General features: G+C 43.4%; 1 protein-coding gene across 1 annotated transcript in view; it reads left to right on the forward strand.

The window, feature by feature from the left end:
* Positions 1 to 13,891: 13,891 nt before the first annotated feature.
* The window catches only part of atm (ATM serine/threonine kinase), a 145,314-nt gene continuing 141,168 nt past the window's right edge, over positions 13,892 to 18,037 (forward strand). Inside the window, exon 1 of the mRNA XM_070891313.1 lies at positions 13,892 to 13,963. Coding sequence (XP_070747414.1) covers positions 13,892 to 13,963 — 72 coding nt within the window. The remainder of the gene's footprint in view (positions 13,964 to 18,037) is intronic.

Below are 18,037 nucleotides of genomic sequence, written 5' to 3' on the forward strand. Positions count from 1 at the left end.
GATGGGGAGTGGGGGGGGGGGGGGGGCGGGCTGGTTGGTGGCGGAGACTATGCAGCTTTGTCAAAGATTTTATCTAGTTAACATGGTGTAAGCCTGCTTGGAATTCATGGTATTGTATATTCTGGGAATTGAGAAAATTGTCAAACTCATTAAGAGTTATGATAATTCAATATATTAAATGTTAGGCAGTTCACATTTTAAATCTGATTCCTTTAATGACTTTTTTCCATATGTGCTGCAGATTCAAAGAAATTGTGACTGTGGTTGGCAGTGACCTTTGACTCTGAATCTATGCTCTTAAACATTTTTTTTTGCCACTCAGCCAGTAGGAATACAAATCCATAATGTTTCATTTTGATTCATAGATAATTGATGAATTGTGGGACTTGGCAAAAATCTATTTTTTTTTAGATATACAATTTGACATTAAGTACTAGTTGACTGTTCTCCAGTGTCTTGGTGAAATTATCCAATGAGTAGCTGGAACATACAGACTATGAAGGTCCAAGATTCAATTGCTGGACTGTGACAAGTTAGCTGATCTCTGCCAGAACAGCAGTCGACCTCAGCTTCCCTACATTGGGGGGGGGGAAGATAAATCAGGATTCCTGCTTCAGATTGATATCTTGTGATTCCTGCTGGAGTGTGCATTAGTTAGATGTCAGGTGATGATTGGATTGGGCTCAGCATGGTGCCAGCTACAGTTGAACAGCCTATTGCACTCAAACATGAATAACAGGCACTTGGGCAAAGCACCAGAGGGCAACTAACTTCCATGAAACTACCGCAGAAAGGAGTCCAGGAATTTAGGAGGAGAAGGGAGAAAATTAGTTGACTCTAAAATTACTGTAGTTTGTGCAGGGCACTGATGATTGTACACGTGGCATGCATAAGAGGGGATTCCTGCAAAAACTTACATCCCTAATATTTATGGGGTGGTAAAATTGAATACCTTACTTTCAGGTTGGGGTTTTCATTAAGAAGTACCTAGGCATTCTCCCCTTTTAAAAGGGAGTATTATTAAATGTAAAATGCATTCTATGTAAATGCAATAATTGAATGTGGGGATCATGAATTCTCAGTTTTGGAACATGTTCAATCCCTTAAGTGCACTGAGGTGAGCAATGGCATGACTGAAAAATATGCATAGGAGTGAGGATGAGCAAAGAAGGAAAAAAGGATGCATACCATTTTTGTTGGTCCCAGTATTTGCTTGGTACTGTTGTTAGATGAGAACTTGAAAAACATCCGAGTACCAATTCAGTTCTTCAGTGCCAACCAAATACCAAATGCAGAGAAATCAATATCTAGTTCTGGATCTAATCACAATGATCTGGGAGGAGGTCCTGAATAAATATTTTAATAAAAATCAAAATTAATCTTGATTGTGACCAGCTTATTGTGATTTAATACAGAATAAGTTAGTATAAACAAAAACAAATTGCATGCTCTATGAAAACCCCAGAAACGGCATGCACCATGTATCTGCACAGAGTTTCACTTCATTAAATAAAGATGTGTATATGGATCTTGTTGCAACACTGCCTGGCAGAGAAAACATGGGAAATATTAGAATTATTACTTTTATTCAAATGAAATAAGAATCATCTTTTTATATGGAATCAGTCAACAATTTAGAATTGTGAGACATAATAGAAATTGTTTTATCAAAATCTTCAATTTAATGGTAATATTAAAATTACGTTTTGAAGTCTTCCATTTCTGTGTCCACAGAATCTTTAATTTTAGTGTTTTTTTAAAAGAGACCTGTTCATTTGCTCCCTGCGGCATCAGTGATTGAGTGTAATTTGACACATTATTTTCCCCGTAAAAATAAAATCCAAGAAAAAGACAACTGATTTGTAACTTGTATGACTTAAAATTTAGAAATAGTATACAAGTTATTAAGTAACTAGTTAAAATATTTCACAAATCCTCAGTGTTTGGATCTACTCGTTTGTACTACCCTAGAAACCATCTTTTTAAAAGTATAGAAAACTGCAATGAAAACTTAGAACTGAGTTTTTTCATTATGTTGAGAATAAGATTTCTTTACTCATTTGTGCAATTTATTGTACACAAAATACTGAAGAAACTTGGAACTGCACAGATGATTTTTCATGTGGAGCTGTGTGTTAAGGTCACCAATAAATTGTGTACATTTGTTACCCTAGTTATACATAAGCTGTTGCATATTTTACATATCATTGTAAGATGTTGAAAACTTAGCCTTCCTGTAATATACACTAAAGCCTGGAGTGTTGCGCAAAGTTGAATTGATAGGTTTTACTTTATCTACAATTAATAATTACAAGTTGAATGTGTGCCACTACATACCAAGGTTATGATGCTGTACAATTTTTGAATGGTAGCAGTTTCTACATAGCAGCCTGATCAAACTATTTTGATGTACTACATTATTTTTTGAATTTTTATTTTTTAAGTTGCATAATTTATTTTCCAGCAAAATAAAAGTGCAATATAAAATCTCCATGTGCGTTTTATATAATCAGTTATGTAATTTTAAGACACTATAGCACAGTTGCAAATTAAAAGATTTTTTTTCTAAACTCAGCTTGATACCGTATACTTAAAAAAAAAAATCTAATTTGCTATTATCCTACTGTTAAAGGGATGATCTTCAGTATTGACTATACCTCGTCTGCACTAAACTTCCACCACTTGTGTATATGATATAATGTGAACATCGGATTTTAAAGGATTGATCATCTTAAATATTGTCAAGAATATTGGAACTAGAAAGGCTTGTGAAAAGGAATGTTGCTTGGATAAGATACGAGAAGCTTCCAGGCTGTGTATTTATAGTTTCATATTCTTGTAAATTTTAAATTGAATACTGTTATATTAAATTGTATACATCATAATACATAGTACATTATATTAGCCACATCTTAAGAAAGAAATCAGTCCTCCATGGTAATGCTGATGACCAAACAAGCCCGCTCCTTCCATAGACCATGAAATTTGTGAAGTTTACGCAGGGCCATCTGTTCGTAGGAGGCAGTTTAGCAACAATTTTGCACCTATATGTGGATGGGACAAATGTTCTTATGGATTTCATTTTTATAGCACAGGCATGAAATCCACAAATCGAAAGCTTATCTGAAAATAAGCTGTAATTTTGAAATGGTCAGCAGTAATGTCTCAGCGTAATTTCAGTAAGCTGTGTTTTTGACTTGGTTCTTTTTGGTGCTGCCTATATTTTGGTTTGCAATTACATAGTTCACTAAATTTATAACTATGTAGCAAATATTCCCCAGATATTTAGGGAAAGATGAACTATGGTATGGGGATGCACCTATTTACTGCAAGTATTAAACACTGTGCATCATAGAGGCCTTGGGTGTAAGAGTCCAAACACATAGGCAGGATGCAGACTTTCACTGTAACTATCTGCCACTGCTAAAATTCCTGAGTGAGGTGAGATGAGAATTTGGGCAAATCTAGCATCTAGGAGCCTTAGTAAAACTGTCGATGGGGATCAGAGGTAAAAATCTGTAGTGGCTGGAGCCCTACCTGGCACAAATAAAGATGACTGTCGTTGTTGGAGGCCAATCGTCTCAGCCACAGGATGTTGCTGCAGGAGTTCCCCAGGGCAGTGTCCTAGCCCTAAGTATTTTCAGCTACTTCAGCAATGGTCTTTGTTCCACTTCTGACTTTTTGATGGGGCTGTTCACTGATGATTGAACAGTGTAAGTCATATTCAGGATTGCTCAGATAATGAAGCAATCCATTCCCACATGCAGCAAGACCCTCGACAATATCCAAGCTTGAGCTGATAAGTGATAACATTTGCGCCACGCAAGTGACGGGTAATGACCATCTCCAACAAGAGCGAGCATAACTTCCATTGACATTCAATAGTATCATCATCATAGTCACTCGGAATCGAGGAAGACTTGCTTCCACTCTTAAAATGAGTCCTTAGATAGCTGAAGAGTCCAATACAAGAGACACCGTCCCTGTCACAGGTGGGATAGATCGTCATTGAGGGTAAGGGAGGGTGGGGCAGACTTGCTGCATGCTCTTTCCACTGCCTGCGCTTGATTTCTGCATGCTCTCGTGCTTTTCTGCATGCATTCAATGGTATAAACGATTACCAATTCCCCCACCATCAATATCCTGGGGGTCACAAATGACTAGAAACTGCATTGGGCCAGTCACCTAAATGCTATGGCTACTAGAGCAGGTCAGTGATTGGGTATTTTGTAGCTAGTGGCTCAGCTGAGTTTCTAAAGCCTCTCTACCACTTACAAGGCACAAGTCATGTGTATAATGGAATATTCTCCACTTGCTGGGATAGGTGCAGCTCCAACAACACTCAAGAAGCTTCACACTACCCAGGACAAACAGTCTGCTTGCTTGATACCCCATCCACTGGCTTAAACAATCACTCTCCACCATCGCTGTACGTTGGTTGCAGTGTATACTATCTACAGGATGCACTACAGCAACTTGCCAAGACTTCTTCCGTAGCGCCTCCCAAACTTGTGACCTCCACCACCTAGGACAAGGATAGCAGTTGCATGGTAACACTATCAACTTCAAGTTCCCTGCTAAGTCCTACACTATTCTCTCTAAGATGTATATCACTATTCCTTCATGGCTTCTGGGTCAAAATCCTGGAACCCACCAGCACTGTAGGAGCAAAAGCAAGATACTGCGGATGCAGGAAATCTGAAATAAAAACAGAAAATGCTCGAAATATTCAGCAGGTCAGGCATCATCTGTGGAGAGAGAAATAGAGTTAATGTTTCAGATCAATGACCTTTTGTTAAAACAGCATTATAAGAGCACCTTCTCCACATAGACTGCAGTTCTTCAAGAAGGCTCACAACTATGTTCTCAAGGGCAACTAATGATGGGCAATGAATGCTAGCTTTGCCATGGTGCACACATCCCGAGAATGAATTTTTAAAAAACAGCTGAAAATTTAAAGTGAAAATTTAGGACTGAACTTATGTCCTCTTGGTCCACCTTCATGGTTTAAATGGGTCTGCAATCTGTGTCATATTATCAATGCTATGATGTCAGCATCTCTAACATTTGTGTCACTAAGTCCTACCTAAACTTAGTGCATTATAAATATTATTGACATTGTAGAAATAGACATATATAGTAATGCCAACTTTCACAAATTAACCACAAGACATACGATTTTTAATGAAAATGTAGCCCAATCCCGTGAATCAACACCGACATCTCGAATTTTTTTTCTAAACTTGTAATATGTTTCTCATTGATTTCAGCACCAGACAGACTCGATTGTCCATCAAAGCGCCATGATGGAATGATGCTGGGCGGGAGTTGAACAGCGCGGCAGCACCGCTCAGCATAGGCTAAGGGAATTGGAATGCTCTCCGGATTGGGACCTTCAGTAGCGGATGTTCCATTCTTGCGTCGTGTGCACACAGCACTCTTTGCATGCACCCTGATTCGTGGCTCGTGTTGCTGGGGACCTGGCCAGAGGCTGCACATGGTGCACTGCTTTCTCTCCTCAAATTGATGGAAAATACTTGTATTTAAAAAATATATTATAATAACCATTGGACTGTTTCAGGAACTCCTTGGCGGCTTTGTTGAACTTATTATGCAGCTTTGGAGCACGTGGTCTGAAGCGCTCAGGGAATAATGAGCATATGCAGCAAGTCAGTGAACATCTTCCATAGTATTACTTTATTCACTGAAGACAGCACAGGCAGCTGTTAGTGCTGTGATGGGAATGGTAAACCGCCTATAGGCCAGACAGTGAGCTGCGGAGCAGGACTGGATGTCACTCTAGGGCCAGTGCTGAGCCCACAGCGGCCTGAGTCCAAATATCACCCACACTCAGACCTCGCATCAATATCATTAGAACTGTTACACGCCTCCCTGAGTCTTTGAAAAACCGGGCATTACAAAGTCTTAATTTTTGTTTAGAAATAATTTTGCGCTAACCTGATATTGAAAAATCATCCACCCGAAACTCAAGGGGAGTACCCAAACATAGCAACATGGTGATAACATAGGATTTTTTTAATAAAGTTTTTTCTAAAGCATTTACTGATGCTGTGATAGGGTTTTTGTAAAGAGCTGTGACCTGTTACAGATGAACTAAGCCACTAATGATGTTTATAAACCAACTGTCAGTCCATATAGGTTGATAACATAAGAAATAGGAGCAGGAGAATGCCATTCAGCTGTTCCCACTGCTCCGCCATTCAATAAAATCATGGCTGATCTTCTACCTCTCCTCCACTTTCCTGCACTATCCCCATTTCCCTTAATTCCATTAATATCCAAAAAATTATCGATATCTGTCTTAAATATACTCACAACTGAGCCACCACAGCTCCCTGGGGTAGAAAATTCCAAAGATTCGCCACCCTGAGTGAAGAAATTTCTCCTCATCTCAGTCCTAATGGCTGATCTCTTATTCTGAGACTGACCCTTAGTTCCAGGCTCCCCAGCCAGGGAAAGCATCCTCTGTGCATCTACTTGGTGTCTGCATCAAGCCCTGTAAGAATTTTGTATGTTTCAATGAGATCACCTCTCATTCTTCTAAACTCTAGAGAATATAGGCCTAGTCTACTCAGTCACTCCTCGTAGGACAATCCCCCCATCCCAGGAATCAGTCTGTTGAACCTTCATTGCACTCCCTCTATGGCAAGTATATCCTTCCTTAGGTAAGGAGACCAAAAACTACACAATACTTCAGGAGTGGTCTCATTCAAGGACTTATATAATTGTAGTAAGAATTCTTTACTCTTATATTCCAATCCTCTCGTAATAAAGGCCAACATACCATTTATTTTCCTAATTGCTTGCTGTACCTGCATGTTAACTTTCAGTGATTTGTGTACAAGGACACCCAGGTTCCTCTGAACACCAACATTTCCCAATCTCTCACCATTTAAAAAATACTCCATCTATTTTTCCTACCAAAGTGAATAACTTCACATTTCTCCACATTATATTCCATTTGCCATGTTTTTTCCCACTCACTTAGCCTGTCTATATCCCCTTGAAGCCTCTTTGCATCCTCTTCACAACTTACATTGCCACCTAGCTTTGTATCAACAGCAAACTTGGATATATTACATTCGGTCTCCTCATCCAAATCATTGATACAGATTGTGAATAGCTGAGATCCAAGCTCTGATCCTTGCGGTACCTCACTAGCTACAGCCTACCAACCCGAAAATGAGCCGTTTATTCCTGCTCTCTGTTTTCCATCAGCTAACCAATCCCCAATCCATGTTAGTATATTACCCCCAATCCCATGAGCCCTAATTTTGTTTAATACCCTTTTGTGTGGCACCTTATGGGAATGCCTTCTGAAAATCCAAATACTCCACATCCACTGTTTCCCTCTTATCTATTCTGCTCGTTACAACCTCTTAAAACTCCTAACAGATTTGTCAAACATGTTGCTTTCATAAATCCATTTTGACTCTGCCCAATCCTACTATGATTTTCGAAGTGTCCTGTTACCACGTCCTTAATAATAGATTCTAGCATTTTCCCTACTATTGATGTCAGGTTAACTGGTCTGTAATTCCCCGTTTTCTCTTTCCCTCCTTTCTTAAATAGTGGGGTTACATTTGCTACATTCTAATCCGCGGGAATTGTGGAGCAGCCCAGCAATAGCCTGCAAAACAGCGTGAGAAAAGCAGCCCAGGGGTCTATAAAGCAGCACGAGATAAGCAGCCCAGTGGCAGCCGACAAAAGAACCAGTCCAACTGGGAGGGTAAGAAGTAGAAAGAATCAATATGTGACATCACAGGAAAACAGGGAAGTGATTGGTTGGTCGTTATTTCTTTTTCTTGTGCAATGGTTTAAATTAAGAGCGGGGATTTAAAAAAAAAATCTAAACTTAATTAATTAAATAAAATACATTAGAGATGCAAGGGGAGGCGATGTGTTACTGCTGCTGCATGTGCGAGTTGGTGGACACCATTGAGGTCCACGGTGACTACATCTGAAGTAAGTGTCTGCAGCTTGAGGAACTTGTTGATGAACTGGAGTCCAAGCTTCAAACAGCACATCAGGGAGAGAGAGTTACCTGGACGCTGTGTTCCAGCAGGCATTCACACCCCTTAGGTTAAATAATTCAAATTTGGTCCATGGTCAGGGACAGGAGAGTGTGACTACGAGTGAGGCAGGTATGGGACCCAGGATGTAGTGATGGAGGAGCCTCAGCCTTTCATCTTGTCCAACAGGTATGTAAGGGGTTTTTAGGGAGTGTTGTTGTGCCTTGGGTGTCTCTCTCTGGGCTTCTGCCCTCACAGCTTATGCCTGGCCTGTGAGGTACCCTGAGTGCTGCAAGAGCACCCCTAGAGAGACTGTGTCCACAGCTTATGAAGGGGGTTTTGAGACTCGTGTGTCCCCACAGCTTATGCCTAGCCTGTGAGGCACCTGTGAGTGTCAAACACTCCTAACCCCTTCTTCCCTAGCCTGTGACACACAGTTGAGCGTTTTCGAGGCGCTCCTAGCTTCCCTTACACTGTTCTGACATAAGACTCACGATCAGGAGATGTAATACAATAGAACTGAGACAAGGTGATTCCAAGAGGAACTTTAGGCTTCCAATTTATTTGACAAGGTGTATCTCAACAAACAGCAATACACCAACAAAACAATCCCACTAAACGGACACAACGAAAATCTTTACACAAGTTTAGCAGTACAATGTCCAACCTCCCACCTTTCCTGACCTAACTGAGTTGGAAGTTCCGGGGACCAGAGGTTATACTCACTACTGTGCCTTTCTGGAGTCTGGTGGTTTGTTTCTTCTATCTTCGGTGTCTTCGGACACTGGTTTTCCTTCAGTGTTGAGAGGCTTGCTGGTTGTTGGATCACGAGAGCAGGGAATCACACACACTACGTCAGAAACCCCTTTTTATAGCCAGATTATCCAGTCCGCCTCTCCTGCTGAAATCGATTCTTCCCATTGGTGGGCTTTGTGATTTTGAAAAATGCAGCAGTTTTAGATTATTGCGGGTTTTTTCCACTGATGTTAACCTACTCAAGGTTTGAATGGGTGTTGATTGCGTTGGCCTCCTGTAGCCATTGTGTAGGCCCTTGGGTTGTTTTGGGTTCCCTAGTTTTCTGAAGGTCTGCATAATTTCCTTCCATAGTGTAAACATGGGGAAGACAATAGTCCGATAATGTCTGTGAGTCAGTCCCACAGTTTTCGAGCAAGTGCTCTCCCATTGGCTTGAAAGCCCCATGCTTCGGGCTGACTGTCCCACCATTGGCCCTCCGGTGTCCTCCCCCGTCCAATCACTGCTCTGCCAAGGTCAAACCATATCGGTTTCAATTCACAGCACAGACTGATCCCACAGCCCTTTTCCTTCTGGGTAAAATGAGGGGGTTTTCGTCCTCCCCTACAGGTACGAGGTTCTTATTCCCTGTGTGGATGGGAGCAATGACTGCCAGGAGAATGAGCAAACTGACCACAGCACCGTGGTACAGGGGGCATTCAAGTGGGGGGAGTAAAAAGAAATGTTCAGTAGGGGACAGTATAATTAGGGGGATAGATACTGTTCTCTGCAGCTGAGAGCGTAAGTCCCGAAGTCTGTGTTGCCTGCTCGGTGCCAGGGTTAAGGACATCTCCTCTGGGCTAGAGAGGAACTTGGAGTGGGAGGGGGAAGATCCAGTTGTCATGGTCTAGGTAGGTACCAATGACATAGATAGAACAAAGAAAGAAGTTCTGCTGAGGGAGTATGAGCAGCTAGGGGCCAAATTAAAAAGCAGAACCACAAAGGTAATAATCTCTGGATTACTACCTGAGCCACGAGCAAATTGGCATAGGGTAAATATGATCAGAGACAGGCTCAAAGACTGGTGTGGGAGAAAGGGGTTTCGATTACTGGCACCAGCACTGGGGTAAGAGGGAGCTGTTATGTTGGGGCGGGCTTCACTTGATTTGGGGCGGGCTTCACTTGATCTGTGCCGGGTCTAGTGTCCTGTTGAATCGAATAACTAGGGCTATAGAGAGGACTTTAAACTAAATAGTGGCGGCGGGGGCGGGGGGGGGGGTTCAGGTGAGCGGAAATTTAAAAAGTTAAAGAGCAAGGAGAAGGCAATAGAGCAGATAGTGTTAGGGAAATGATAACCAGAGTGTGACAGGAAGGGACGGAATGTATAAAAATGAGAGTGTACCAGAAAGTGGGGTCAAAGCAGGGAATAATGGTAAAAAGACAAAATTAAAAGCTCTTTATCTGAATGCACGCAGCATTTGTAACAAGATAGATGAGTTGATGGCACAAATAGATATGAATGGGTATGATCTGATAGCCATTACAGAGACGTAGTTGCAAGGTGACCAGGACTGGGAACTAAATATTCAGGGGTATTTGACAATTTTGGAAGGATAGACAGAAAGGAAAAGGAGGTGGGGTGGCTCTGTTAATAAAGGATGAGATCAGAGCTGTAGTGAGAAATGATATTGGCTCAGAAGATCAAGATGTATAATCAGTTTGGGTGGAGATAAGAAATAATAAGGGAAGTAAGTAACTGGTGGGCGTAGTCTATTGGCCCCCTCACAGTAGCCACCCTGTTGGACAGAGTATAAATCAAGAAATAATGGAGGCTTGCAAGAAAGGTACGGCAATAATCATGGGCGATTTTAATTTACATATTAATTGGACAAATCAAATTAGCCAAGATAGTCTTGAGGACGAGTTCATAGAGTGTATCCGGGATGGTTTTCTTAAACATTGTGGAACCAACCAACCAGGGAGCAGGCTATCTTAGATCTGGTACTGTGCAATGAGACAAGATTAATAAATGATCTCACAGTAAAGGATCCTCTAGGAAAGAGTGATCATAGTGTGGTTGAATTTCAAATTCAGCTGGAGGATGAGAAAGTTGGATCTCAAACCAGTGTCCTGATCTTAAATAAAGGTGATTACAAAGGTATGAAGGCAGAGTTGGCTAAAGTGGACTGGGAAAATAGATTAAAGTGTAAGACGGTTGATGAGCAGTGGCAGACATTTAAGGAGATATTTCATAACTCTCATCAAAAATATATTCCAGTGAGAAGAAAAGACTTTAAGAGAAGGGAGAACCATCCATGGCTAACTAAGGAAGTAAAGGATGGTATCAAATTGAAAACTATGGCATACAATGTAACCAAGATTAGTGGGAGGCTAGTGGATTGGGAAATTTTTAAAAAAACAGCAAAGGACATCTACAAAAATAATAAAGAGAGAGAAGATGGATTCTGAGAGTAAACAAGCAAGAAATATAAAAACACATAGTAGGAGCTTCTACAGGTATATAAAAAGAGGGTAACTACAATCAGCGTTGGTCCCCTAGAGGATGTGACTGGGGAATTAATAATGGGGAACATGGAAATGGTAGAGACTTTGAACAAATATTTTGTATCGGTCTTCACGGTAGAAGACACTAAAAACATCCCAATAATGGATAGTCAAGGGGCTATATGGAGAGGGGAACTTAATACAATCACTACCAAAATTCCTTGGAATTTGGAGATATTCAAACAGATTGGAAAACTGCAAATGTAAGACCCCTATTTAAAAAAGGAGGGAGACCGAAAGCAGGAAGCTATAGACCAGTTAGCCTAACATCTGTTGTTGGGAAAATGCTGGAGTCCATTATTAAGGAAGCGGTAGCAGGACATTTGGAAAATCATAATTCAATCAAGTAGAGTAGGTATGATTTTATGAAACGGAAATCATGTTTGACAAATTTGCTGGAGTTCTTTGAGGATGTAACGAGCAGGGTAGATAAGGGGGAAACCAGTGGGTATTTGGATTTCCAGATGGCATTCGATAAGGTGCCACATGAAAGGTTACTGCACAAGATAAGAGCTCACGGGGTTGGGGGTAATATATTCGCATGGATAGAAGATTGGCTAACCAACAGAAAAGAGAGTCGGGATAAATGGGTCATTTTCCAGTTGGCAAACGGTAACTATTGGGGTGCCACAGGGATTGGTGCTGGGGCCGCAACTCTTTACAGTCTATATTAATGACTTGGATGAAGGGACCGAGTGTAATGTAGCCAAGTTTGTTGATACTAAGATGAGTGGGAAAGCAAGTTCTGAGGACACAAAGAATCTGCAAAGGGATATAGACAGGCTAAGTGAGTGGGCAAAAAATTGGCAAATGGAGTATAATGTGGGAAAGTGTGAGGTTATCCACTTTGGCAGGAAAAATAAAAATGCAAGTTATTATTTATATGGAGAGAGATTAGAAAATGCTGTAGTACAGAGGGACCTGCGAGTTCTTGTGCATGAAACAGAAAAAGTTAGTATGCAAGTAATCAGGAAGGCAAATGGAATGTTGGCCTTTATTGCAAGGGGGATAGAGTATAAAAGCAGGGAAGTCCTGTTGCAACTTTACAGGGCCAGACCACATCTAGAGTACAGCATACAGTTTTGGTCTCCTTATTTAAGGAGGGTTCAACATCATCATAGGCAGTCCCTTGAAATCGAGGAAGACTAGCTTCCACTCTAAAAGTGAGTTATTAGGTGACTGAACAGTCCAAAATGGGATTTACAGTCTCTGTCACAGGTGGACAGACAGTCGTTGAAGGAAAGGGTGGGTGGGGAGACTGGTTTGCCGTATGCTTTCTGCATGCTCTCGGCAATGAGACTCGAGGTGCTCAGCGCCCTCCCGGATGCTCTTCCTCCACTTAGGGCGGTCTTTGGCCAGGGACTCCCAGGTGTCGGTGGGGATGTTGCATTTGATCAAGGAGGCTTTGAGGGTGTCCTTGAAACGTTTCCTCTGCCCACCTGGGGCTCGCTTGCCGTGTAGGAGTTCTGAGTAGAGCGCTTGCTTTGGGAGTCTTGTGTCAGGCATGCAAATAATGTAGCCTGCCCAACGGAGCTGGTCGAGTGTGGTCAGTTCTTCAATGCTGTGGGTGTTGGCCTAATTGAGGACAGTAACGTTGGTGCGTCTGTCCTCCCAGGGGATTTGCAGGATCTTGGGAAGACATCGTTGTTTAGGGGCCTATAAACAACTCCCACCAATGTTTTCTGCCCCTTGCTGTTTCTTAGTTCCACCCAAACTGATTCTACTTGTTGATTTTTGGAGCCAAGATCCTTTCTCTTTACCTTCTTCATCCCATCCTTGATTATCAGGGCTACCCCTGCTGAGAGTCTGACGAAAGGTCATCGACCTGAAATGTTAACTGTTTCTCACTCCACAGATGCTGCCTGACCTGCTGAGTATTTCCAGCACTTTCTGTTTTTATTTCAGATTTCCAGGATCTGTAGCATTTTGCTTTTGAATGAATCTATTTTGTTGTGAAATTCATCTCATCTCATCAACATAGGCAGTCCCTCGGAATCGAGGACTTGCTTCCACTCCCAAAGTGAGTTATTTTATGGCTGAATAATCCAATACGAGAGCCATAGACCCTGTTACAGATGGGACCGACATTTGTCGAGGGAAAGGGTCAGTGTGGTTTGTTTGCCGCGCGCTCCTTCCGCTGCCTGCGCTTGGCCTCTTCATGCTCTTTGCGTTGAGACTCAGAGCTCAATGCCCTTCCGGATGGACTTTTTCCACCTCGAGCGGTCTTCGGCCAGGGTCTCCCAGGTGTCAGTGTTGAAAAAATAGCAACTCATGATTTCTATCGCAAATGATTTTAAAGAGTTTGTCTCTTGATTTATGTGCCGGTCGCGGTTGGCATTACTGCATGTAAAAACTTACAGTATTGGGACTCTGCCTCATTCACCAAGTCCTCCATTCAAGACTACAACTCCCAGGAGGCATTGCAATGGGGCGGATAACTGCGCCGCTCGAGCACACACCTCCTGCCATCCCAGCCCGTGATTGGACGGTGAATCTGCTCGCTTGTGATTGGCGCTTTGAGTAAGGCTGCTCAAGGTGAGCGGGGTCGCAGTTTGTCTGCAATGGCGGCTGCTCGATTTGTTCCGTTAACCAACTGGCAAGCTCAGCGAGGTGGCAATGTGCTGTGGCTGCTGGTGAGTAATCAGTACTCGATTAGTTGAGAGGCGGGCGACACGGTGTGGGTTCGGCTGTGAGGTTTTCTGTAAAGGTCGATCGGGACACGGTCAGGGGTTGGTTCCTCGACCAGGCTCCCATTGATGTCAATTCAGATACACCGGGCGCTGTTGAGCTCGTATAAGATGATAGCTTGTGCAAAGCTGTCAGTATGGAGGAAATGTTAGGAACGTAACTGATGCTAACCTATTTAAACAAATATTCTTTATTAGTGACATGTATCTGTATCAGAAACTAAACCGAGGCGAGGGTCACCCCTCATGAGTGAGAGTTGTCCAGTCTCCATAGATTGATAAATAGTGGACACATGACGTGAAGAGCGAAGTTCAGTTGACTTTAAAAATGCTGGAAACGTCCAAATCAGTCAGTCAGCATCTGTGACCAGAACAGACAAGTTCAGTTTGAGGTGAGGATCCTTAATCAAAAATGCTGGACCAATAAATGACAGGCACTCTTAAAACAAAATATTAGGAAATCGCAAGAATTATCTTTCAAGAAATTAGAAAAAAAGAAGTCACTAGGAGCCAAGTAAGTGGTTGTCAATCTGGAGAAACTGCCAGTAAACAATAATCCTTCAGTTGCTTCAAGATTTATTTAGAGCACCTCCCACTGAGCAGTGGATTTAAAGGGAAAGGGCAGATTAACAATTTAACATTTTAAATATGTCACAGGAGAGTAGCTCATTCTGTGTTTTTTATTGTGTTTCTCACTGCAGTACATTGCAAGTGCATGAACGGTGTACTCTGTCTCAAATATACTGCCATAGCACTGAGTTTTACATGGAGTATCTGAAAAAGGAAATTATTTGGATGAAGGGACTGAGTGTAATGTAGCCAAGTTTGCTGATGATACAAAGATGGGTGGGAAAGCAAGTTGTGAGGAGGACACAAAAATCTGCAAAGGGATATAAACAGGCTAAGTGAGTGGGCAAACATTTGGCAGATGGAGTATAATGTGTGAAAGTGTGAGGTTATCCACTTTGGCAGAAAAAATAAAAAAACAAATTATCATTTAATAGGTGAAAAATTACAAAATGTTGCAGTACAGAGGGACCAGGGGGTTCTTGTGCATGAAACACAAAAGGTTAGTATGCAGGTATAGCAAGTAATCAGGAAGGCAAATGGAATGTTGGCCTTTATTGCAAGGGGGATAGAGTATAAAAGCAGAGAAGTCCTGCTACAACTGTACAGGGTACAGGTGAGGCCACACCTAGAATACTGCATTCAGTTTTGGTTTCCTTATTTAAGGAGGGATATACTTGCATTGGAGGCAGTTCAGAGAAGGTTCACTCGGTTGATTCCTGAGATGAAGGGGCTGACTTATGGAGAAAGATTGGGTCTGTACTCATTGGAGTTCAGAAGAATGAGAGGTGATCTTATCGAAATATATAAAATAATGAGGGGGCTCAACAAGGTAGATGCATAGAGGATATTTCCACTCATGGGGAAATCTAGAACTAGGGGGCATAGTTTAAGAATAAGGGGTTGCCCATTTAAAACTGAGATGAGGAGACATTTCTTTTCTCAGATGGTTGTAAATCTGTGTAACTCTGCCCTAGAGCTGTGGAGGCTGGGTTATTGAATATATTTAGGCAGAGATAGATTTTTGAGCGATAAGGGAGTCGAAGATTATGGGGATCAGGCAGGGAAGTGGAGTTGAGGCCAAGATCAGATCAGCCATGATCTTATTGAATGGCGGAGAAGGCTCAAGGGGCCAAATGGCCTAGTCCTGCTATTTCTTATGTTCTTAAATCTTGCTCTTCTCACTGTGCATGAGAGAATCTCCTGGAAGGCAAAAGTGACTTGTCCCCAAAGCTGTGCTCTTCTGCAACTGCCCCTGAGTGGTATTCCGGTTGACTTACCTGTTCCTGTGAAAGCCCTTTGTTCCATTCACCCACACAGTTCAAACTTATTGTTTGTGGATGGGAACTTTTTTCCTAAGAGTGGTTTTCATTATATTAAGGCTAAACTGTTTCATAAATTATATAACTGGCGCTTTGACCTACTGTGCCTCAGAGTGGGTGGATATAGGTTCCTACTTATAATTTTGCACACAGTTCATGATCATGGCTATGTTAGAATGCACCCAATAAGAGTTGTGCATTCCACAAGGAGGAAAAACACTTATGAAAGTGCCTAACAAGTATTCTGGGATTAGGCTGTCGACAAACATCCACTGACTCCCACAGCTACCTGGACTACACTTCCTACCCTACTTCTTGTTAGTTTCTCTGCCTCCGTCACATCTGTTCTGACAATGCCAACTTCCATACTGATGCTTCCGATATGGTTTCCTTTTTCCTTAATCGAGGATTCCTCTCTCCTTTGGTTAACATGGCCCACAACCGTGTCCGGTCCATTTCCTGCACTTCTGCTCTCGCCCTTTACCCCTGCCTCCCAGAACCACGACAGGGTTCCCCTTGTCCTCACCTTTCACCTCACCAGCCTCCACGTTCATTGGATCATTCTCTCCCATTTCCACCACCTCCAGCCTGATCCCATCACCAATCACATCTTCCACTAGCCTCCCAGCATTTCGAAGGGACCGCTCCCTCTGAGACACCCTGGTCCACTCCTCAATCACCCCCAACACCCCTTCCCGAGTAAGCGCAGGAGATGCAACACCTGCTCTTTGACCTCCTCCCTTGAAGACCAGGGCCCCAACCACTCCTTCCAGGTGAAACAGCGATTTATTTGTACAGTATTCGCTGCTCACGATGTGGTCTCCTCTACATTGGGGAGACCAAGTGTAGATTGGGTGACCGCTTTGCGGAACACTTCTGTTCAGTCTGCAAGTATGACACCGAGCTTCTGGTCACCTGTTGCTTTAATTCTACACTCCACTCCCACTCTGACCTCTCTGTCCTCAGCCTCTTACACTGCTCCAATGAAGCTCAATGTAAGCTCGAGGAACATCTTTCTATTGGGCACTTTAGAGCCTTCTGGACTCAACATAGAGTTCAACAATTTCAGAGTGGGTGGGGAGGGAGGGAGAGTGGGTGGGGGAGGGAGGGAGAGTGGGTGGGGGAGGGAGAGAAAGGGGGTTGGGGAGGGGGGAAGGAGAGAAAGGGGGTTGGGGGAGGGGGGAAGGAGAGAAAGGGGGTTGGGGGAGGGAGGGAGAGGGGGTTGGGGGAGGAGGGTGAGGGGGAGAGAGAGGGGGTTGGGGGAGGGAAGGCATGGGAGAGGGGGAGAGAGAGCGAGAGGGGAGGAGGAGGAGAGAGAGAGAGGAGAGAGGGGAGGAGGAGAGAGAGAGAGAGAGAGAGAGAGAGGGAGGAGGAGAAGAGAGAGAGAGAGAGAGAGAGGGAGGAGGAGAAGAGAGAGAGAGAGAGAGAGAGAGAGGGAGGAGGAGAGAGAGAGAGAGAGAGAGAGAGAGGGAGGGAGGGAGGAGGAGAGAGAGAGAGAGAGGGAGGGAGGAGGAGAAGGAGAGAGAGAGAGAGAGAGAGAGGGAGGAGGAGAAGAGAGAGAGAGAGAGAGAGGGGAGGAGGAGAGAGAGAGAGAGAGAGGGGAGGAGAGAGAGAGAGAGAGAGAGAGGGGAGGAGGAGAGAGAGAGAGAGAGAGGGGAGGAGGAGGAGAGAGAGAGAGAGAGGGAGGAGGAGGAGAGAGAGAGAGAGGAGGAGGAGAGAGAGAGAGAGAGAGAGAGAGAGGGAGGAGGAGAGAGAGAGAGGAGGAGGGGAGGAGGAGAGAGAGAGAGAGGGAGGAGGAGAGAGAGAGAGAGGGAGGAGGAGAGAGAGAGAGAGGGAGGAGGAGAGAGAGAGAGGGGAGGAGGAGAGAGAGAGAGGGGAGGAGGAGAGAGAGAGAGGGAGGAGGAGAGAGAGAGAGGGGAGGAGGAGAGAGAGAGAGGGGAGGAGAGAGAGAGAGGGGAGGAGAGAGAGAGAGAGGGGAGGAGGAGAGAGAGAGAGGGGAGAGGAGAGAGAGAGAGGGGAGGAGAGAGAGAGGAGGGGAGGAGAGAGTAGAGAGGGGTGAGGAGAGTGAGAGAGGGGAGGAGGAGAGAGATGAGGGGAGGAGGAGGAGAGAGTGAGTGGGGAGGAGGGAGAG

The sequence above is a fragment of the Pristiophorus japonicus genome, chromosome 10, assembly GCF_044704955.1.
Source record: "Pristiophorus japonicus isolate sPriJap1 chromosome 10, sPriJap1.hap1, whole genome shotgun sequence".
In the NCBI taxonomy this organism is placed as follows: Eukaryota; Metazoa; Chordata; class Chondrichthyes; family Pristiophoridae; genus Pristiophorus; species Pristiophorus japonicus.